General features: G+C 39.2%; 1 protein-coding gene across 1 annotated transcript in view; it reads right to left on the bottom strand.

Annotated features, from left to right (window-relative positions):
- Positions 1–25147, bottom strand: part of LOC129750036 (roundabout homolog 1-like) — a 359217-nt gene that overhangs the window by 43318 nt on the left and 290752 nt on the right. The window contains exon 4 of the mRNA XM_055745222.1: positions 16256–16358. Coding sequence (XP_055601197.1) covers positions 16256–16358 — 103 coding nt within the window. The remainder of the gene's footprint in view (positions 1–16255; positions 16359–25147) is intronic.

Raw genomic sequence — 25147 nt, 5'->3', positions numbered from 1 at the left:
TTTGTAGTAAGAGGTATTCAAAGTTATTTTCACCGTCATTGTTTTTACTTCTTTTTGTTCATGTAGAATAATTAAACAATGATGGTCTAACACTTAAATCGAAAAAATAAAAACTTTGACGAAATTGGAAAAAAATTAGACTTTCGATAGAATTTATTTCAGGTAAGATATAAAATTTTGGGCATAAGTTTTTATTTTTTGTCAATGATTCATTCTGTCCACAATTTGCGAAAAGGAATTCTAAATTATGAGTGTTCATAAACAGAGCACTCCCATTCTTTTCATAGGGTATCTTTGTTCAAATTGTTTATTTACCGACTCGTTGTATATTTTTTCTTTTAAAACTAGGATTTCGGACGAACAAAACATTTTTTAAATTCTATGCTTTAGCCATTTTTAAGAAAAAAAACATTCTTAACCTTAGTATCAAGAGAGAACGCTCATTTGACCCAATTTTTTTTTTGAAATTTTGGTAATTAAAATTCTATTAATTTTTTTGAAAAATAATTCTCGGGAATTAATGATCGCGAATTCTGATCAGGATCAAAATAAGAACCATTACCGAATTCCGGAGCAGTATCAGGAAAAGTATCGAGATTAGAATAAGAACCAATATCTATATCAGAACAAGGGCCATTCAAGATCGGAATCAAATCGAAATACAGAATAACCACGGAAAAACCTTCTTCAGGGTGTGCAAGTACATCAATAATTATATTGACTTTCACTTGCGTAGTAACACACGAGTAATTCATCCTCTTTGATTTTGTTCGAAACAAGCTTTAAAATGTCAAGTTATCCACCACTTTTCAAACTTTTAAAGTTCTATTCCATGTGTCAATTTACTAACCTCCCGTTATATGCAGAAAAATCATAACCTACCACCCTGCAATATTTCCTAATCATTTTAGAATTATGAGCCGTTCGAGGAATCTAATCACGTTCCTCCATCATCGTTTATCGTTTGGAATGTTTCACACCGTTTCCAATCAACTGTCGGAATCATTAGGTCGCGATTGGTCGATCAAATCATGGTCTCGAAATATGCGCCAGCCCAATATTTCCCTAAGTTGGGTTATGCCAGAGAGACCGGTTGTAAACATATTAGCAAAGTCGGCACATGACTGTCGGAAATTAAACACAAAATCCGGGAGCTGCTCAGTTGTTCAAGTTGTTGAGCATAATTTCCGGTCCCGGGGCTCTAATTGAAGGATACACACCCGGCACGCCGCACCTGGCAGAGTCCTTTTTCGGGATTGCGCTCCCAAAGACGGAGAACGTTGCTGCGTTGCATTATTGTTGAACCTCCTAAACCATATCATCGACATTGCATGTTCATACTTCCTAGAACTATTAGGGCGAATGGAGTTGAGCTCTGATTTGGCATCCATTCAGGCAGACTGATTCAGGATAAGAGTTTATTCGAAAGGATGCCGTATTCTTTCTGCTTGCCAGCCGACTGTTCTAGGTTCCGATTTGCTGAAGGGTTCTCCTCGATTGAGCTGTAAAATTGCTAAAATTGCTTGGAAAGTTTGCAGTTCATTAGGGGTGGGTGCAGTAGGGCAATGCTTTTAATTGGATGTCAGTTTGATGGTTAATTAATGCTAAATCTCCCGATGTAGGCTTCGAGAAGGTAGAGATCGTTGAGGTCAATCATTTTTGATTAGGCTAAATACCGGTTTCCAGTAAAATGAATACTTTCCAGTAACAATTACTTAAGTTAACTGGTTTAAAGTTAATCTCTCTTACGAGCTTCAATTAGCTTTTTGACAGTTTTCGTCTACGTGCTTAACTTGATAGGAAATCCATAACGGAGAATCCACACAGTTGACTTTTAAAAACCCAAACGCAAAAAAGCATATTTCCAATCCGAAAATTTACGCCAAAATCCCATTTGGCTTGGCATTCTCTAAGCCTCTAATCCCGGTCGTTGGTGGCAAGTTTGCGGTCCCGGGGAATTAGTCGGCAACACAAAGTTTCGTTTGTCGATTTTCGCAATTACGTGTCTTGATTCCGGAACGGTCACGTGATGCACAGGATTCGGAAGCAAATCCTTCCCCAACAGAAACTGCGTGTTGGATTAGTTTTTTTTTTTGTTAAAGCCCCCCTTCCCCAGGTTTATGATCAAATAAGGATATTTTTGCGGAAGGGCAGCAGATTCGGGTATGAAGTACACGTACCTAGAAATGAGATTACTAGGGGCTGGGAGAGAGCAATTTTTCTTCTATAAACTTGTACATTCTTGTTAATCCCTGAAAATGAGCGGGAATTTCGTTAACTGTAAACTTGCTCTATGGATTCCGATTGTAAGGTTGTTCAATCTATGTTTTTTGCTTCTCTACTTATGTCATAAAATTTTCTTTGTTGATGAATTTTTATTTCAAACCAATTTCATAACAGTAGGGGAGAATGGGGATACTTGATCCCCTTTTCTTATTTTTATCATATTTTTTGGAAGAATTTAGTAACACGCCATCATTTGCATTTTCTGACAGCGTGTTGTTTCAAGTTTATACACTTCAAAATTTGGAACGATACATGAACCTGTCGATGGATAAGAAGCAATTTTGTGGAAGTAATATAATTGTGATATTTTTTCTCCTTCATTTCAACGGCCCTATTCCTTGGAAAAAATGAAACAAAATTTCTAAAAAGAATGTCAATTTACCATTTTGATCATGTTTTTTTTTCTCATTTCACAATTAATAAATTTCAGAAGAAAATTCCTTACCTATGCCTCAACAGCATTGCATACTTCAAGGCGTTTTTTTCTGAATTTAAGAGAAAATCAACTTTCTTAGCCCTTTTTGCCAGACAATTACTGTATAAATATCAATAATTGGATAAATAATCGTTATCTTGTTATCAGCAATGATCACGACCTATTTAGAAGATAAAAATATCTTTTTGAAATCTAGGAATCAATTGAACCAATAATGAACATTTTAGAAAACTTTATCTGAAAAATGTTGAGAGTTTACCATTGTTTTGAAAATATGGTATTTTGGAGTTCATATTACTTTTTGTTTAAATTTTTTCTTGTCAGAAACACTTTAAAGTTATAGAAAAATATCTTCAAATGGCATTTTGTGAAATTTTTCAAACAAAGTTCAACAACTCAAAAAATTATTTTGGTTTTAATTTTTGAGCTTATACCATAGTTGTTTTGCTTCATTTCGAAGATTTTTCTAGAATGTTTGATCCTTGTAAGTCATTCCAGTTTTGAGATATGTCCAAGGAATCAAGAATCCCCAGGGATCAAGTATCCTCATTCTCCCCTATATAGTGGTAACTCACTGGTTTTTTCGTACCATTTTAAAAAGCCCTTAAACAACACTTTGTTTACAAATAAGTGGACAAGCTTTTTGGCTCTCATCCACTTGTTTATGCTTATTGCAAATAAGCAAACGTTTCTGCTCTGTCTCGTTTCAATTAAAATTTTGTTTTTTTTTGTTTAACATAAACAGACACCAGATGTTTGGATATTTAAGTTTCCTTGTACGGAACATTATTGAAAGCACCTGGAATGATTAAAATTAAGAAATGAGAAAAAAGAAAAGAGTGATGAAAAATGAGAAATGAGAAATGAGAAATGAGAAATGAGAAATGAGAAATGAGAAATGAGAAATGAGAAATGAGAAATGAGAAATGAGAAATGAGAAATGAGAAATGAGAAATGAGAAATGAGAAATGAGAAATGAGAAATGAGAAATGAGAAATGAGAAATGAGAAATGAGAAATGAGAAATGAGAAATTAGAAATGAGAAATGAGAAATAAGAAATGGGAAATGAGAAATGAGAAATGAGAAATGAGAAATGAGAAATGAGAAATGAGAAATGAGAAATGAGAAATGAGAAATGAGAAATGAGAAATGAGAAATGAGAAATGAGAAATGACAAATGAGAAATGAGAAATGAGAAATGAGAAATGAGAAATGAGAAATGAAAAATGAGAAATGAGAAATGAGAAATGAGAAATGAGAAATGAGAAATGAGAAATGAGAAATGAGAAATGAGAAATGAGAAATGAGAAATGAGAAATGAGAAATGAGAAATGAGAAATGAGAAATGAGAAATGAGAAATGAGAAATGAGAAATGAGGAATGAGGAATGAGAAATGAGAAATGAGAAATGAGAAATGAGAAATGAAAAATGAGAAATGAGAAATGAGAAATGAGAAATGAGAAATAAGAAATAAGAAATGAGAAATGAGAAATGAGAAATGAGAAATGAGAAATGAGAAATGAGAAATGAGAAATGAGAAATGAGAAATGAGAAATGAGAAATGAAAAATGAGAAATGAGAAATGAGAAATGAGAAATGAGAAATGAGAAATGAGAAATGAGAAATGAGAAATGAGAAATGAGAAATGAGAAATGAGAAATGAGAAATGAGAAAAATCACCTCGAAAAAATAGGAATTAAGAATTGTTGATTCAGATTGGAAAAGTGATGTAAAGAATTTAGCGTTGAGAGTTGAGAGTTGAGAGTTGAGAGTTGAGAGTTGAGAGTTGAGAGTTGAGAGTTGAGAGTTGAGAGTTGAGAGCTGAGAGTTGAGAGTTGAGAGTTGAGAGTTTAGAGTTTAGAGTTGAGAGTTGAGAGTTGAGAGTTGGGAGTTGAGAGTTGAGAGTTAAGAGTTGAGAGTTGAGAATTGAGAGTTGAGAGTTGAGAGTTGAGAGTTGGGAGTTGAGAGTTGAGAGTTGAGAGTTGAGAGTTGAGAGTTGAGAGTTGAGAGTTGAGAGTTGAGAGTTGAGAGTTGAGAGTTGTGAATTGAGAGTTGAGGAGTTGAAAGTTGAGAGTTGAAATTGAGTGTAAAGAATTGAAGTTCAAAGTTTAATTCGAGAAACTGAGAGTTAAAGGGGAAAGTTGAGATTTGAGTATTGAATGTTAGTCGTTGAGAGTTGAGTGTTGAAATTTGGAATAGGAAGTTAAACGATGAGAGTTGAACGTTAAAGCTGAGAAATAAGAATAAGAAGTAAAACAGAAAAAAATAGTGTCAAAAGTAGAGTGTAGGTAGAATGTAGACAATTAAAAAAACAGAAGTGAAATGTTTAGAAATAAGTGTTGAGAAAGTTGGGAATTCTATTTCAGTTTTGAGGTTCAAGACTCGAGAGCATACTGTAGAATTATTAGTTTGTGGAGTCTAGTGGAAGCTTTAATTAGTTTTTTCATCTATACTTTTCGATGGAGCGTCTAAAATTTTTTCTTTGGCTACGGGAATAATCGATCACACACATATAGAATCTCAGAGAAACTTCGTGTTTTTGAAGAGATCTAATTTTACTTAATTCGAAGGCGTACAACTTTCAACGATATGATGGATAGTGCCTTACAAATACTCATGATATGACTATTATTATCAAACAACATTTTTTATGATTTTTTTTAGCTTAGATTCAATAGAACAAGTTGAACCTATTTCAGGCACAAAATATTCAGCATAGCATGGTGCGAAAGCATGAATACATTATTATTAAAGCCAAATATTTATAACCCAAAGAAGATTCGGTCAATGCTTTCGGGCCCAAACATTTGGCCTATTTCGAGGGGCAGGCCCAGGCAATTGAAAGAGCGAAATTTCACTCCGGAAAACCAAAAGGCAAGTAGGACCAACTTGTTCCGGAGGCAATTGATGTCAAAGAATTTTTTTCTTCGGCTCTTTGCTTTCTTCTTCAAGATTCCTTCAGGGCGGTCGCCCTAATGTTTTTGAAACCATTGAGATTAAAAGGGCCATCTTCTGAATGAATTGAGGTAGATGGATCAGAGGTTGATTGAGGAAGGAAGTGGGTCGAGTGGAAATCAATGGAAAATCGGATGAATGGGCACGTTAAGGCACACGTGTATTGTATGAACACAACTCACTGCGCTAGTGATGTCACGGACACAAATTGAAAGGAACTCCCCCCGGGATGATTTTAATGTAATTACATGGATGGAAAATTCAATCGATGTACAAACGAATCGTAAGCCAACCAATAATGTAATGAGGGGTATGTTTAAACGATGATGATCAATTTGTTTTGGGAGATAATCATGTAGAATGGCTTTAATATCAACTGCTACATTTAATTTACTGTGTGCATGTTTTGAAATTAGTTTAAAACTAAACTTGGCTTATTTTTTCGGAATTTTGTTTTTGTCTGTTTATTTTTTTACATACTAAAAGGAGTTTCCAGTTATGTAATGATTCATCTCAATTGATCATTCACAGTCACATTAATATTCATTCGCCCAATGCGTCTCAATGACATTTGGGGAAACCAATATGAATTCTAAGTAGATCCCTCTCTTAACCCCTTCGATCAGTCAGCAAGGAAAATATGTTTTCCCAAAATACGTTAGGAATAAGCATTAGGAGAAGCAGTAAAAAAGGGTGAAAAAGTTAGACCATCAACACCACCTGAAGACGATATTTCAAAAAAAAAAGTGAAGGAGAAAAAGGAGGAAACATAACGTTTGGCCAACAACCACACTAGACCAAATCACAAACTTTACGACACTAAGGGATTTTTTGGATTGACGTTTCCCCACTTCCACTCCCAAAACTTGTTCTTCGAGGAACAGTTGCGGGAAGGACCTGGAACTACCCCCGACTTTCTCGGCGACAACGCAAAAGGGTCAGAGAATCGTTATTGCAGGAGCAGAGAAACTCCCTTTTTTGTCAGCGAACAACATTCGGGCACATCTGCACTAGACTGGCCCATAACAAAAAAAATCCTTATATTCCACGCGGCATCCCCTAGGTTGGTGCATTAAGGTGAAAAAATGACTTTCTGAAAGTTTCAGATCATTTGGAAGAAGCACGAGCTGGCGCAAAGGACTTGAAATTTGTATGGAGATTTTCGGCAAAATGTATGAAAAATCGACATACTTTCACTTTTTGTGTTCTAAAATATGTTTCCAGTATGCTAGAAAGCTCAGAATTTCAAGAATTGTAGTTCAAACAATGACAAACAAGTTTGTAGAAGATTGTGAAGCAATACGAGTTGACTGTGATGAGTTATACGCAATTGAATGTGTGATTTTATTCTCATTTTATCGATATATCGTGAACGGTGCATAGGTGGATTAATAGTACTAACTTGATCGCATTGTCACACAATGAGAAATACAGATAGAAAGTTTGTGTCTTCGGCAAAGTTGTAGCTTATTTTATAACAAATATCTTTGCAAAAAATTCAAGAAAGGTTTGAAAAACTATAAACTGCTGCATTGTGCGACGACGCGATCAAGTTAGTGCGATTATTAGCCCATACACCGTTCACGATATATCAATGAAATGCGAAAAAAATCACACATTCAATTGCGGATAACTCATCACAGTCAACTCGTATCGCGTCACAATCTTCTACAAACTTGTTTGTCATTGTTTGAATTACAATTCCTGAAATTCTGAGCTTTCTAGCATACTGGAAACATACTTTAGAACACAACGAGTGAAAGTATGTCGATTTTTCATACATTTTGCCGAAAATCTCCATACAAATTTCAAGTCCTTTGCGCCAGCTCGTGCTTCTTCCAAATGACCTGAAACTTTCAGAAAGTCATTTTTTCACCTAAATGCACCAACCTAGGGGGTGCCGCGTTGAAAAAAATGTTGAAAAAATCATCCCATACAAATTTGGGCCAGTCTAATCTGCACCCACCAATAATTCCCGATATCCTATCGTCGTCGTCTTCGTCAGAATACAATTCTTCGGAAGTTTTTTTTTCAACCCCCTGTTTCCGGTACGTTTTTGGTTGAAAATCCGGAACAGGTCAATGGCATCGGGAGACAGATCCCAAGCACTTCTTTGAAAGTTGGGGACTGGGAGAAAAACGAAAACGCAATCCCGATCGAAGTCTCCCCACGTCTATAAATTGATTTCGGCGACAGCAGCACCACATGTGGCCAACAACTGCAAATCGGATGCAAACACCGGCTAGGTTTAACAATGCGGGAGTTGGTGACATGAAAAAGTTGTGATGCTTAATCCTAAGACTGTTCTATGAACACAAATTTTTTCAACAGTTCATGTGATTTTTTTTGGATACTATAATGCTCAAATTTTAAGAAATAGAAATCCACTTATGTTTGTTTCATGGGTGTTAAATAAAGGAAAATCTCGTAGCCATTTTTGTTTTAATTTTAGGCAATTTAATTCATATTTATGCAAAATTTTGCTGTTTTTTTTGTTGAATATTTTTGCTATTTTGTAACCATGTTTGGTCAGTTTTGTGTTATTTTTGTGTAATTTTTTTTGTGTAGCTTTTATTCACTTTGAGTCAATTTTGTGACAATTCTGTGAAACTTGTTTGTTTTTTTTTCCAATTTATGTTTCACTTTTGGAGTCTATTTTATGTCAGTTTTGTGTTCAGTCGGTTTAATTTTTGTCATTTTTGTCATATTTGTCATTTTTGTCATTTTTGTCATTTTTGTCATTTTTGTCATTTTTGTCATTTTTGTCATTTTTGTCATTTTTGTCATTTTTGTCATTTTTGTCATTTTTGTCATTTTTGTCATTTTTGTCATTTTTGTCATTTTTGTCATTTTTGTCATTTTTGTCATTTTTGTTATTTTTGTCATTTTTGTAATTTTTGTCATTGTTTGAGTAAAATCTCACCGGCTAGTGTTAGTAACAGAAAAATTACGGGAACTTAGACCATCTCGAAACACATCTAAAACACCTCTCAGGAGAGATATAAGCTCTGTTCATTTGCAGAGCGGAAGAGAATGTTTACATGACGTTTATGCTTTTTCTCTTCGCATTCAATACTCGAGCGATAATGTAAATGTGTTTGTTGAAGGTATAGAAAACTGTTGAATTATATCCATTCTATCTGTTTCGCCACTTTTGGTAAAACACAGTTTGTACGACAGTCCAAACTAATCACCCGTCGTGTTAAGATCGCCAAAATAAAACCCCCAATTCCGAATCGAAATAAAAGTTGTTGCGTTTGAAGTTAAAATTCGCGAGTTACTTAATCGTGTCCGAATAGTGTTCCGGTGCCTAAACATTTGGTCCTTCGAGCCGGATGACCGTCCGGAAAAGTGGTTCCGGAACATAAAAGTCGGACTTAAGTGAAGTCGAACAGCAGCAAAAGTGTGAACCATTTTGCGCTCACAAAACCGCCATAGCGCTGCCGGACAATCAAACTAAAAGTGATTGTGCTTAAGGACAAAAAAATTGCATTCCATTTTGAAAGGCCACCGCTTGGCTTGGATGCAATCAAGTGCATCGAACAAAGTGTCAGCCATCGCGATATCGGAACAGTTCTACCGGATACCTGGAGCATAGCCCGAAGTGAAGTCGATACCTGAGGTTGATCGGCAAGCAACGCAGCAGAGATCAGCTGATTTTCAACCAGCTCAACGCAGTATTCGGAGAAGCAGCAGCAACAAGAATTAATAGCAGGAAGTATTTACTGGCTTGGTGCATGAGGCCAAAGAAAGTGCGATTCAATAAAGATTTTAAGTGTGAATTGTCTTTTCAGTTGCATGAAGTGTGTGCCCTGTCCGTAACTATAAATTGGTCTTGGTTCACTATTGGCATTTTTTACTTTGCAATTTTTCACTGGTTGTGCCCACTCGCTGCTGTCAATATTGGGTTGCTAGTCTCGGTAATTCGCGTCGCGATCGGATGGAACGCTGAGTTGATCAAATTTAAGTGCAAATACCCTAAATCAGAAGCACATAAGGTGCATGTCAGAAGCACAGAAGGTGCAAGTCAGATATTTTGGTCAGAATTTATCAGTATTGGACGGATTGGGTCCAAGGTGTTTAAATTGGTCGGAAAATCACAAATTTGTTTAAGAATTTAAGATTGTTTCAAAATTGGAAACTGAGTCTAAGTCTGAGATTGAAACTTGTCAGAATCAAGTCTGAATTTGTCAGAAAATATCAATTTCTTTAAGATTTTAAGTTGAAGTCGAAAAACTTGTCAGAATTAAGTCTGAATCAGTTTGTGTCGGAATTCTTAAGTGAATATTGTCGGAAAACTTTTCCGAAACTTATCATAATTGAGTCTGAGTCTCAAAATAAGCTTGCGTCAGAATTCTTGCCTGAATATTGTCAGAAATCTTGTCTGAAATATCTTCAGAAGTTAAGTCAAAAGAAATTTTGTCAGAAATCGAGTCCGAATTCAAATCGTCTGAAACAGTGTCAGATATTAAGCCTGTGTTAGAATCAACGTGTCAGTTTAAGAGCTTGTCTGAAGGTACAAGTCTGAATTCATCAAAATTTTGAAGCCTGTGTCAGATTACAAAAAGTGTTGCAATGTCGAGAAGTACGCTGAAGGCTTTGCAAAAACGTGAGCGGCAGTTATATGTGATTTTTGATGGTACTGATAGATTTATCCAAACCTATCACATCGGTAGTGATCGGTGCCAGTTAAGCTCAAGGTTGCAAGTGATTGATACAGTATACAGTGAGTTTTTCGAAGTACGGAGCAAGATTGAAATGTTGCTGGATGAAGCGGCCGAGAAAGAGCAGAAAGATGCTGACAGCGAAGTCAAAGGGGAGATTGCAAAACAGCGCGAAGAAGAGAACGACAAAATTCTGCAGCAGTTTGATGACCGGTACTTTGCAATTCGAGGTGACCTCCTTAGACTTCAAGGCGATAAGGATGCCTTAGGGGTAAACACAACCAGCAACAGCCAAAATCAGTCTGCGTCAGGGAATACGTCCAGAGTGAAGCTGCCCGAGATTCTTTTGCCGTCCTTCAGCGGAACAATCAGAGAATGGGTTACGTTTAGAGACTCTTTCCGTAGTCTCATTCACGACAACGAACATCTGACGAAAATGGACAAGTTCACCTACCTCCGGTCCTCTCTGCATGGTGATGCACTGAAGGAAATAAACAACATCGAGCTGTCAGAGGCAAACTACGACGTCGCCTGGAAAATGTTGGAAGTCCGCTATGAAAACAAAAAGCTCATTGTCAAGGCTCATCTCGACGCTCTTTTTGCCCTCGAATCGCTCAAAAAAGAGAACTACGACGGTTTGAACTTCCTCATCAGCGAGTTTGAGAAAAACTTGATGATGTTGCAGAAAATCGGAGAGCCAACGGAGTCTTGGAGTACAATACTAGTCTACATGTTGTGCGCTAGACTAGATTCTGCAACATTACGCCAATGGGAGACGCATTACGGGTCTAAGGAGGTCCCAACGTACGAAGAGCTGCTACTGTTCTTGCAAGGTCACTGCTCAGTTCTCCAATCAATCACCTCTGCAAGAAGTCCACCATCCGAAGCACGTCAGACAAGATCAACAGTTTGCCATACAACCATCCGATCGGATTCACGATGCCCGTTCTGTACCGAAACATGGCACTCACCGTTTCACTGCCAGAGATTCCTTCGATTGAAGATATCAGAACGTGTTGAAGCAGCCAATCGAAGTCGAGTCTGTCGAAATTGTCTACAGCCTGGACATTTTGCGACGAACTGCACTCGTAGCAGTTGCCGATTATGCCAACAAAGGCATCACACAATGTTGCATGCTACGCGATCCTCCGTTCCGAATCCGTCGAATCCGAGACTCAGTCAACAGTCAATTGCACAACCCTCTAATCAAGAAAGCACCCATATTTATCCACAGCAAGCCTATCAACAGCAAAGTCACACCATGCCAATAGTTACGACAACACACACTCAAACACAAAATGCAACAGACAATTCACCAAATACAACCACACAATTCGATTCACCAACGCCAGGCACAAGCCAAAGCTACATCGCACTACCTGTTAAGTCTGCTTCAAATATTCTGCTCCCTACCGCTCTTGTAAAGATTAAGGACCGTTACGGTAACGCTCAGATTGCTAGAGCATTGTTGGATTCTTGCTCGCAACACTGCCTAATGTCTCAAGAGTTTTCGAGAAAGCTGAAGTTGAAAGAATCATCTACGTTTTTGTCAGTTCAAGGTATTGGGTCATGTCAGTCAGTTTCAACGAAGACCATACTTGCTGAAGTCTGTTCACGTTCGCCAAAAATTTCGGGAATCCAAGATACCATGCAGTTCTTCGTGTTGCCGAAACTTGCGCTACATCTTCCCTCGACATCGTTTAAACCTTCGCTAATGACGCTTCCCGATTCCTCTTTGCTAGCTGATCCTTACTTCTACGAATCAAAGCGGATCGATGTCATCATTGGCGCCGAGTATTTCACAGATTTGTTGAAGGATGAACGAGGAAGGGCCACGAAGAATGGCCCATCACTCCAAAATACAGTTTTTGGTTGGATAGTGTCAGGTCGAGTGGTTGAATCTCCTCAAAACGCTTCACATACTTTAGTTTGTTCTACAAGTAACTACAGAAATCGCTTATACGATCCCAGAGGCTGGAAACATTTCGGTTTACGAGCACCAACTCCCTTGAAGAATCGATGTGCGAAAAGATTTTCCATGAACCCATGGTCAGAAATGAAGCGGAACGTTTTGTCGGTACCCTATCCAAGAAAAAGTCAGTTTTGTGTCAGTCAGAAAGATTCATACGATTGCGTTAGATATGATAAGTCAGAAGGAATGAATTCAGTTGAATTCAAAAAGATTTTGTGTATGTCATGAGTCAGAATTCTCTACTGAATAACCGTCGATCTCTAAGCCAAATCTATCATGAGGATCCGGTTTTTCCATGACCAGTTAAGACACTGGTGTCTGCGAGTATGAAGATCACTTAGTAACGTTGCACAGTTGAATTAATCAAAAATCATGTTAAGTTCAAACCCCTAAAGTACTTTTGATCTCCCTTAAGCCCATTCGTTTAGAGAAATCAAAAAGAAATTAAAGTGAAGCAAAGGTTTTAAGTCCACCCATAACCTCTGAAGTTCCCCCAGATCGCTTGAAGAATCACGTCTTTATAATAATCGTATCGTATAAAGAACCAAACCGTTTGAAGGATCGTTACCCTATCGATTGAAGGAACCTTATCGTTTGAAGTTACCATGTCGGTTGAGGTTATCGACTGAAGTATGACATATTTTAAGTATCCCATCTGCTGTAAAATTCCGCCCTGTTAAAAGTCCTCCATTTGAAATATCCTGCCGTTTAAAGTATTCTATCATTTGCATCATCGTACAGTTTAAAGAGCGTATCGCTTTAAGAATCATCCTGAAGAACATTAGGTGTGATGAATCCCTGTCAGAAAGATTTCGCCAATTTTGTCATGCCAACAGTTCCTCGAACCGCTTTGGGGGATGTCATCATATCATCAAAAATCAGCATACATTCTTCGAGGAGCGGCAGCGGAAGCCCTGTGCTTCCGCATCCCGGGAAGTAACATATGTATTATGTGTTTTTCCAATATTAAACACTTTTTTCACACAGAATACCTCGTCGATTATCGCACGGACCGAGCAGGCCATCCAGCAAGGTAGTCGCAGTGCTTAACATCCTGAGACACAGGACGACTAGCCAGGCAAAGTCGAAGGCGCGATTGTAGGTTTCGGATTGTCACTGGCTGACTCCAGCTGTACCCACCGCATTAGATTCCGAACGTTGTCTCGCAGAAGACAAGTAGCGTTTCATCGGGAAAAATCAAATAGGGCACTTCAACAGGTATACTTGGATCCGCAACTCGGCGTATTTGAGTCCACCAGGTCCGATACCAACTACCTGTACACAAGTCGAGGCCAAATAAGCAGCAGCATCAGCATATTTGAGACGAGTCAGCAGCACAATTTCTGTAGTAGAAAAGACACTCCCGGAGCCCTTACAAGTGGGGTCAATTTCATTCACCACGTCTGGCAGCCAGAGACGATCCCAAAAAGCATCCGGCACCCTCAGTAAGACACCGCATCAAGGCAGCAATATCACAAGCAGGCCTGCAAAACATTGTATTCTGAGCCCGTGGAAGTTCAATGAAATTTTTGACACTTACCTCGGCAAAAACGTTTCATCCTGTGTAGAGGCTGGAGTACCATACATTCTCCGGAGATGGCTTAAATCGTTTAAGTTTAAACAGAACACAGTCATCACACCACCTAGCCGTCGGATCGAGAAATTCCATCGAACAAGGTCCAGAAATTTGTTTGAACTCATGACACCTCCTTCAGTTTGACTACCCATCGCCGTGCTGGTAAAAAAAGGGCTGAAAACAAAAGACAACAACTGTATTGATTCCTGATAAGTTCCAGTTAAGTTCGTTTGCATTTACACCACTGCAATATCACTGAATATGCAAACAAGACTCACCTCCAGCTCCATAAATACAAAATTTCCAAGCAGCGGCCAGATCGACGACAGATTGCACCCAAAGGAGTATCTCCAGTTCCAGTCCCAGCGGCTACCGTTCGAATAGTGTTAAGCAACATCAAAACACCACACTACACTTACAGCACAATAGGAAATAATTTATTAACTGTTTCACACGAAGAGCGATCAAAACAAAACACCAAGTACCGTTAGAATAGTAAACAAATACCGTTAGTTTTGAAATGAGATTTCAAGGCGGGCGGCATATGTTTGAGTAAAATCTCACCGGCTAGTGTTAGTAACAGAAAAATTACGGGAACTTAGACCATCTCGAAACACATCTAAAACACCTCTCAGGAGAGATATAAGCTCTGTTCATTTGCAGAGCGGAAGAGAATGTTTACATGACGTTTATGCTTTTTCTCTTCGCATTCAATACTCGAGCGATAATGTAAATGTGTTTGTTGAAGGTATAGAAAACTGTTGAATTATATCCATTCTATCTGTTTCGCCACTTTTGGTAAAACACAGTTTGTACGACAGTCCAAACTAATCACCCGTCGTGTTAAGATCGCCAAAATAAAACCCCCAATTCCGAATCGAAATAAAAGTTGTTGCGTTTGAAGTTAAAATTCGCGAGTTACTTAATCGTGTCCGAATAGTGTTCCGGTGCCTAAACAGTCATTTTTATCATTTTTGTAATTTTTGTAATTTTTGTAATTTTTATAATTTTTGTCATTTTTGTCATTTTTGTCATTTGTGTCATTTTTGTCATTTTTGTCATTTTTGTCATTTTTGTCATTTTTGTCATTTTTGTCATTTTTGTCATTTTTGTCATTTTTGTCATTTTTGTCATTTTTGTCATTTTTGTCATTTTTGTCATTTTTGTCATTTTTGTCATTTTTGTCATTTTTGTCATTTTTGTCATTTTTGTCATTTTTGTCATTTTTGTCATTTTTGTCATTTTTGTCATTTTTGTCATTTTTGTCATTTTTGTCATTTTTGTCATTTTTGTCATTTTGTCATTTTTGTCATTTTTGTCATTTTTGTCATTTTTGTCATTTTTGTCATTTTTGTCATTTTTGTCATTTTTGTCATTTTTGTCATTTTTGTCATTTTTGTTATTTTTGTCATTTTTGTCATTTTTGTCATTTTTGTCATTTTTGTCATTTTTGTCATTTTTGTCATTTTTGTCATATTTGTCATTTTTGTCATTTTTGTCATTTTTGTCATTTTTGTCATTTTTGTCATTTTTGTCATTTTTGTCATTTTTGTCATTTTTGTCATTTTTGTCATTTTTGTCATTTTTGTCATTTTTGTCATTTTTGTCATTTTTGTCATTTTTGTCATTTTTGTCATTTTTGTCATTTTTGTCATTTTTGTCATTTTTGTCATTTTTGTCATTTTGTCATTTTTGTCATTTTTGTCATTTTTGTCATTTTTGTCATTTTTGTTATTTTTGTCATTTTTGTCATTTTTGTCATTTTTGTCATTTTTGTCATTTTTGTCATTTTTGTCATTTTTGTCATTTTTGTCATATTTGTCATTTTTGTCATTTTTGTCATTTTTGTCATTTTTGTCATTTTTGTCATTTTTGTCATTTTTGTCATTTTTGTAATTTTTGTCATTTTTGTCATTTTTGTCATTTTTGTCATTTTTGTCATTTTTGTAATTTTTGTCATTTTTGTCATTTTTGTCATTTTTGTCATTTTTGTCATTTTTGTCATTTTTGTCATTTTTGTCATTTTTGTCATTTTTGTCATGTTTGTCATTTTTGTCATTTTCGACATTTGGTCTATTTTGTCATTATTTAATCACTCTGTTTTCTTGAAATTTTAGCCTTTGCAGTAAGAATGATCTTATACAGCCTACAGGAGAATCATCGCAAAAAATATCCTGTTGAACATTTTTCTTGCAGCATCTCGTTGGTTCCTGGTTCAAAGTGCTAATGGCGGTCACTAAATCTCGAGAGTTGTTTTTTTGTCGCCGGCAAGAACAAAATTCAAGAAATAAGTTCCTACAAACAAGTTAGTCCACCCAGCAGAAGCCTTGTAGTAGAGCCCCGGTAGGATGGATCGAGACTTACCTGATACTTGCAGCGTTGCGTTCCGACTTCTGGCCACTCCGAGTTCGTTGCGGGCCTCGCACCAGTAGACACCGGCATCGCTCTCCCGACGTGAGTGCACGACCTGGAAAATTAAAGTTGAGAATGTAAGAGGTTCGATGTTGGAAAATCGGTTGCTAGGTTGCTAGGGTAATCAGAGTGAAATTTTGGTTACTTGCAATTTACCCAGTTTCCGTTTCTAAACGATTCAAGGATAGTAATGAAAGGTTTAAAATTTAAGATTTTAAAAGAAAGGTGGGGTGAAAGTAGGTTTTCAGGTTTCCAAAAACTTAGCACAATAAAAATGAAAAGTTTGACGAGGATCTACATGAGTAAATGTGCATCTTAAGGTTTGTATGGAAAAATTCAATTTCAAATTCAAATTTTTCTTCTGAATGTTTATTTTTTTAATAAGTTGATCACCCAGATGGTAAATTTTTGTTACGGATTGCATTCCAAGGCACGGCGAGCGACCGAGTCCCCCCAGTATGCTACTCTGTGTCCATGGGTGCAATTGGACGACTCATCGGCTAATTCAATTTCAAGTCAAAACTCCAGCATATATACCCTGCCTCTTGTTACGATTCAAGACTAAGGACCTCTCTTCTAACTACTCGAGGTCCGGCCTTTACCCGTAACTCGAGGCTCGCTTGGTTTGCACGACTGTCGTGCACTCCGCCTCTGTTCGAGACCACTGCCAGAGACCAATGACCTCACTTCTAACGACTCAAGATCTTGGCTTCGCCTGGTTTGACCTCTCTACTTTGCCCGTCTGTGTGCCGAATCGAGAGCAGTTTATCCTAGACTTGCGCCTGTCACAGCACACGTCCGGGGCTTTTCAAAAAACTACTCGAATGATTCCTGGCGAAGAATTTATCCTACACCGACTCAAGTGACTAACCCGCCGACGACGTGAAGTCACTCTACCCGGGAATATTTCGCTGCGTAAATACTCTTCCCCCTACGAGTTCAACTACGAAGAAGGTCAAGTCTTATCCCCGCAGCCTCCCTCGTAGGGAGCGCGTTCTACTCCGATACTCCGCGGCGGTGGAGGTATCCTACACAACATTCGCGACGTACCCAACAGCTCGGCATACGCAGAAAGTAGAGTCTTTTCTTTGTATGCTTTACTACTAGAATCGGACGCACACTACTCGAATGCCCCCGCCAAAAGGGCATTCTACTTCGATCGTGGTCCGGTCTTTCTCCTCCCTTTTGGCTGGCAACCCTAGGTTTTTTTCCCGCCGTGTTCCGAATCGAGAGCACACAGCACACGTACGGATCTTTAACGCTTGCGACTCAGATGAATCCCGACGGTGATGTCATCCTACCTGACTCGAATGGCTCATCCGATGGCGACGTTAGACCACTCTACCCGAGAGTACTCCGCGACGCGACTACTCTTTCCCCTACGAGTTCGACTGCAGAGAAGGTCATGTCTTATCCCCACAGCTTCCGTCGCAGAAGGCGCGTTTGACTCGGATACTCCGTGATAGTAACGCTGGAGATATCCTACACACAGACGCGTGACGTACCAGGCAGCTCGGCATACGCAGAAGGCGGAGTCTTATCTTTGTATGCTTTACTGCCAGGATCGGACGCACACTACCCAGATACTCCCCGACGAAGGAGTCACCCTACACCGGTCGCGGACTGGTGCTGGTTCCAACTCCTCTGTTAGCGCTTACCCCTTTAAACCTCGGGCAGTTGAACACTACGTGCTCTATTATCTCTACTGTGTCACCGCAGGTTGGGCAGAATGGCGAGGCCACGTGTCCAAACCGATGGTGGTACTGCATGAAGCATCCGTGACCAGTCAAGAACTGTGTCATGCAGAAATCCACCTCTCCATGTCTCCGGTCCATTCAGGATCCGATGTCAGGGATCAAGCGATGGATCACACCGGTGCTGCCAGTTGGACATCGAGGCCTCTCTGGTATGTTTCCGCACATCTGGCATGTGCTTGTGCTCGTAGCAGAAGATATCTTCCTCTAGCAAGACCGAGATGGGCATGACCCCCGCCACAACATCAGCAGCTACCGAGGAGACCGTTTGGTATGCGCTGATTACTCGCAGGTTCATCAGCAGCTGCACACTTCAGAGCTTTTGCAGGTTACACTGCCTGCTCAAGGCTGCCTTCCAGACTGCCGCTTCGTACCGCAAAATGGACGAGGTCACACTCGCCAGGACCCTCCTTCTGCTGCAGTGGATCGCCGAATCATTTGACATGGCCCGTGAGAGGGCGTAGGTGATACTCATAGGCGTAGTCGACGTGGGCCGTAAACCTCAGCCGGTCGTCGATCATCGCCCCCACGTACTTGATTGCATGCTTGGATTCAATTGCGCACGGTCCAGCTGCAATCGTCTCTGATTATGCTGAAATCAGTTTGGTGATCAGCACCATCTCGGTCTTGTGGTGAGCCAGACGCAAGCTTTTGGAGCGCATCCAACTGTCCACCTTCTCAATAGCTACTGTGGCGAATTGCAGTCTTCTGAGTGTCTTTTTTTTTTAGTTGATCACCCAGGTGGTAAATCCTTTTTATGGCTTGCATTCCAAGGCACGGCGAGCGACTGAGTCCCCTAGTATGCTACTCTGGGTCCATGGGTGCAATTGGACGACTCATGATACTAAGTACCCCTACGCCATAAAGTCCACCTGAGGCCGCAGACCTGGCTCCCACCTCGAACTGTTTAGTACACTAAGCTTCAATAGTGGGAGGTCTATTCGCGCTAATGCGCTCCAAGGCGATACTCATTAATCAGACCACTATCAGCAAAACCTCTCATCCTTACGACTCGACGCCTGAACTCTCCTCTAACGACTTGAGAACCGACATCTACTCGCAATGACTCGAGATTCACACACAAACCTATCTTCTTCGCGACTTGAGGCCTGTTCTCTGCTCTAACGACTCGAGATCCGACCCCTTGTCATAAAGACTCAACCACACACCACACAAACCTCTCCGCCTGAAGGTTTGAGGCCTGACCTCTCCTTTTACGACTCGAGGCCCGACCTCTTATCTTCAGGGTTCGAGGTTTGCCACCTTGGCCGACGTGTGCCTGATCGAGAGCAGCTTATCCTAGACTCGCGCCTGTCACAACACACGCGCGGGACTTAACGCAACGATTCAGTTGATTCCCGACGAAGACGTCATCCTACTTCGACTCGAATGGCTCACCTGGCGTCGAGAGCCACTCTACCCGTGGGTATTCCCCGAACGTGGAATAACCCTTTCCCAACGATTTCCACTGCGAAGAAGGTCAAGTCTTATCTCCGCAGCTTCTGTCGTTGAGAACCGCCTTACTCGGATACTCCCCGAAGGTGGAGCATCCTACGCACGAACGTGGCGCACCCACGGCATCTGCTACGCAGAAGGTGTTGCCTTATCTTTGTAGCTTCAAACCGTGGGGTCGGACGCACTCTACTCGACAGCCCCCCGTCGATGGGGTCACTCTACTCTGACCGTTGTCCGGTCTTCTTTTATCCCTTTGGCTGCAACCCTAGGATTTTCGGCCCGCAGCTTTTTCTGCCAATCGTGTGCCAGATTGAGAGCAGCTTGTCCTGGACTCTCGCCGGTTACGGCACACATTCGGGACTTTGAACGCTTCGAATCGGATGTTGCTCGACAGTGACAACGTCCTACATCGACTCGAGTGACTTGCCCGGCATCGAGAACATCTCAAACCGTGGGCATCCCCGACAGTTGCTAACCCTTTCCTGCAAATTCGCGGCGCACCCATGACCTCCGCTACACAGAAGATGATCCCTTATCTTTGTAGCTTCGATCAAGGGACCGGATGCACTATATATCGCAAAATTAACGAGGCACTGCCTGGATAGCTACTGAGGCATGTAGCTGTGCTTCAGCTGACGAGGAGCCTCTCGCCAAGAGGACTACATTATCCGCAAATTCTACGAGTTCAGCTCCCAATGGGAGGCTCATTCATAGGAGTTCGTATGAGGTGTAGTGTATCGACTTACTGCAGATGTACAGATTTACAGATTTTTGCGGATACAAATCCGTTTGTATAGTAATTATGGAATTAATTTTCTACAGCATCGAACTTTTTTTTGGGAGATAGCAGAATTTTTCTTGGAAAGTAGCTATTTTGATTCTAAAAATCTACTCCAAACAACAATTCAACCAAATCTACTACAAACAACAATCGAGTAGTGTAATGGAAAATCCTATGACCAACTCAGTCATTGAAATAGTGTTAGAGAATTTACTGGATAAGGCCATAACTGAAAGCTTATGTATATCTACACACATTCCGCAATATATGGGCGATTTGTTTCTGAATCTACCTAAGAATGAAGTCGAGTCTATTAATGAAACATCCAATAAACAGCATTCAAATATCCAATTTAGGGTAGAATTAGAGTCCAACGATCGATTATCAATTTTGGACATGATGCTTTACAGGAATGAAAATGGAAACATCACAAAGGACTCGTATATGAAACCTTTTGCATCGGGACGATTTCTTCACTTCCATTGATTACAAACACTGCATCAAAAGGTAAATGTTATCTTTTGCTAAACGAAATCTTATCTTTTGCTAAGATTTCGAACAGCAAACTCGGAGGACCGGTGTTCAAATCTCGGTCGAGTAATTTTTTGATTCGTCTCACTCAAATTACTTAAAATCGTATATTTTGCTTTTTGTGAGGAAATCGAATCGTTTGAATCTTGTCGTTGTAAATGTATCGCCTCTACTTTTGTAGTTATATGCTACGTTTGTTAGTTTAATACAATCTTTTATTTTGGTTTATTTGTTTGAACAATTCTGTTGTTCCTGTTATATACCTTCTTAAATGTTTGCTGGGAAGGTTCTACACTGTGTTTTTGAAGTTTGTTTTCAAATAAATTGGCACCAAATCAAATAGGAATCAGCTACCAGATGGAAACCCTAGACAAAAGTGAGAAGACCTGAACCTTCCTAGTGATATATCATCACCGATTCGACGGGCTGCTCCCAAGCCGTTTGCTGGCTGGGAAGAGATGAGTTGTTACTCTTGATGGACCAGGGTAGCCCCAGCACAAACACACGAAACCATCGAGAAAAAAGGAAATGAATGTTTCGATGGAAAATCATGTAAATCCGTAATGGGAAAATCGATCTAAAAAAAAGTGACCCGGACCTGGGATATAGGTAACCCGGGAAAGATGCTCCCTACTAAGGAAGGTAGCCGGCTGGACTTCCTTCCAACATGACAGCAATGGTTATATTAAGTGCGAGCCCAAGAAACACGCAACTGTGGCAATATTTCAGCATCACGTTGAATCAATACGCTCGAGTGAGGGGTAACATAAATAATCTGGGAAAGTTTTCCTGATCCTTGGCCGGAAATGGGGTGTACTTAGCCGGACTTTGGGTTGTGAGAGTGTTTTTAGGAAAGGTACTTGTTTACTGGACCGAACCTAAGAAGGAAGAAGTTGTTCGTGCTCGTGACTAAAGGCCATAACAGTTATGCTAGGGAAATGAACTAATTATGAGAATAGCATCTTCTGTTCGATTCATGCGGATGTATCATCTACTACGCATTTTTTTTTGTAGGGCATATCTTTCAGAGCCATTTTAATGTATCATCATCAATAATTGATGTTTGTTGTCGGGTGGAAATTATTTTACCTATTTTAAAGGACTTCTGTTTCCGGGTTCTTAAACTCCTAAATAACATAATTTTCCTGCGAACCCACAATGGAAGAAAATGCATCCCCCATGCAGCTCATGTTTCATTTCGTTCTGCCTGAAGTGCAATATTACTGTGATTATTTGAATGAAAAACTAGGTCTGAATAGAAGAAAGAGCCAGAAAAAAGTCTCTGCTGAGCACAAAGATGACGCCTGCAACTATGGCACATGAACATCCGCTTCTGCTTTTGCTTCTGCTGCCAGCCAGCAGACCAGGAGATCCCGGAAAGCAAATGATTTTATTACCCCAGGCGACAGTTAAACGGAATTATACCGAGAAAGTGAAATGGACTGCAAAAACAAAGAGAATGAGCCATCTCTGGTAAGAATATCTTATTTCATTGCGAATTTAAAGCATCCTTCAACGGTGTGGCTAGATGAAACAGGTGATTCATGATATTATAATTATTTACATGAGTATGTGAATAATTTCAATTGAAGATTGAAATAAACTTGAGACTATCACCAAAAAGTAAGCAAAGAACTTAAACAGATTCAAGAGAGTCTCAAGCTGATAAGTTAGTTTTATATTATCGAAAAACCAATCGTTAATTATTTCTTGCTGATAAAGGGTGATACGGTCAAAATTTGGTCAATATCAACTTGACGTATTTCTTTCAATTTTGCATTTTGGAATTTACTCGTCAGTTGTCAAAATGCCGTCCAAGGAAGAAGAGCAGCGTATCAAAATTTTGCTCGCGCATCACAAAAATCCGAGCTAATCGCACGCAAAGCTGGCAAAATCGCTAAAAGTTGCCTAATCAACCGTTAAAAATGTAATTAAAGTGTTTGGGGATCGTTTGCCGACAGCCAGGAAGTCTGGATCGGGGGAAATCGATAACCGGAAGCCGCTGAGACGACAAAGAGAGTTGCCGGTAGTTTCAAGCGAAACCCTAACCTCTCTCTCCGAGACGCAGCAAATAAGCTGGGTGTATCGTCTACAACCGTGCATCGAGCCAAAAAACGAGCCGGACTATCGACTTACAAGAAGGTTGTGACTCCAAATCGCTATGATAAACAAAATACGTTGGCCAAAGCGCGATCCCGGAGGCTGTACACGACGATGCTGACGAAGTTTGACTGCGTGGTAATGGACGACGAAACCTACGTCAAAGCCGACTACAAGCGGCTTCCGGGACAGGAGTTTAATACGGCAAAAGGAAGGGGAAAGGTAGCAGTTATTTTCAAGCACATGAAACTGCCAAAGTTCGCGAAGAAATATCTGATTTGGCTAATCATCTGTACCTGTGGCTTGAAAAGCAGAATTTTCATAGCTTTCGGGACTGTCAACCGAGAAATTAACGTGAAAAAGTGTTTGAATAAACGTCTGCTGCCTTTCCTGAAGAAACACGGTTGTTCCGTACTGTTTTGGCCGGATTTGGCATCTTGCCATCACGGTAAAAAGGCCATGGAGTGGTACGCCGCCAACAACGTGCAGGTGGTTCCCAAGGACAAGAACCCTCCCAACACGCCAGAGCTCCACCCAATTGAGAAATACTGGGCTATTGTCAAGCGGAACCTAAAGAAGACCAAAAAAACTGCTAAGGACGAGCAGCAGCTCAAGGCAAACTGGCTTTCTGCGGCGAAGAAGGAGGACAAGGTGGCTGTACAAAATCTGATGGCAGGGGTTAAGCGTAAGGCCCGACAATTCGGATTTGGAAAAGCGGAAGCCTAACTGAATATTTTTCCTGAATTTAGTACTAATTAAACTTGAAAAAGTAATTTAATTTGATTTTTTGAATAAACGATTTCACCGATTTACACGCGTTTTCCCTTGACCAAATTTTGACCGTATCACCCTTTAAGGCACATAACAAAAATATGCTCATTCGCTTATGATCCATGTTTTGTAATGTTCTTTTACGTGGAAAAGGAATTTTTGATGAAACATCATAAGTCACACAAACGCAACCAATTTGTAAATCATTGCTTGTGGGGAATCGTGGGCCACATTTTGTGGAGATGGATTGGGCCACCTATATTTTGGTGTTTTTATTCACATTCAGAACTTAAAATACTTTATTACTATCTGTAAAATTTTCATATGCCAAAATAAGAGTTATGAAACATGTATTGTCTATCTTTTCTAATGCGATATAGACGAACATAAATCCTTTAAATGGAATTTTGCCGAAACGTTTGCGAGCTAGGAATTAGGAACTATTCGATCATACACAACTCTGTTTTTTATTTACTCATCTGGAATTGCTTTAAAATATCTAAATGAGTTATGAAATTTCAGTTTTGGGTCAACTTATTAACATTATCTATACAATTTGAATTTGGTGGCCCACGTTTCCCCACAGTTTTTCAAAATCCAAAAAAAAAACTTTTTTTAAAACAGTCAGAGCTCGGGAAATTAATGTTTTAAAAAATAATAAAAAATGCCTAATGATACCTTCAAAATGTAGAAAACCTTTCCATTTATTTTTTTCTTTTTATCTTTTAAAATAAAGAAGATATGAAACAAAAAAAATGTGGCCCATGATACCCAACTCTCCCCTATAAAAAAAATTTTAAACTGCGACCCAGCGATGGGTCTTGACTCAAACATTCCATCAGTGAGACTTTTTTTTTGTAGAGAAAAGAATATAAATAGACCTCGAAAATGATCACATGGGAGAATTATTCCCTTTGTTTTGTTTTTAGTTGATTTACCGTCCCTTATAGATACTTATTTACCGTTATTTTCAGTTTTCTCATACTGATATTTTTTAAATTTACTTATTTTTTTAACTAATGTATTTATTTAAAGCTAAAAATCATGTTTTTACATTGCATCGCATAGCATGCTCGCCCATTCTTACTCGTTTCTGACTGCCATATTCAAAAGTTGAATCAACAAATATATAAAAACACATCAAACTTCGTTTTGAATAGCTTTCTATATTATCAACAGTTTTAATTGGCTTTTAGATAGATATTTTGAATTTCATGAAAATTGCATACTTACGCTTTAAATATTCTTCACGTTAAGTAACGAATTTCTCGATTTTAAAATCATGTATAAACTTTCTTTTGGGAAACAATTGGTAGGACAAACTTGTAATTTCTTCAATTTCATTTAGGAATGTTTGCATTTCGACTCCTACAACAGTTTGAATATAATTCTTCAATGAGGAGTAGGAGTATTTCGCTTATAATTAGTAACTGTTTATGATCTGCGTGATTT

This window comes from Uranotaenia lowii, chromosome 2 (genome assembly GCF_029784155.1).
Source record: "Uranotaenia lowii strain MFRU-FL chromosome 2, ASM2978415v1, whole genome shotgun sequence".
Taxonomy (NCBI): domain Eukaryota; kingdom Metazoa; phylum Arthropoda; class Insecta; order Diptera; family Culicidae; genus Uranotaenia; species Uranotaenia lowii.
This window is presented reverse-complemented; position numbering and strand designations above follow the sequence as displayed.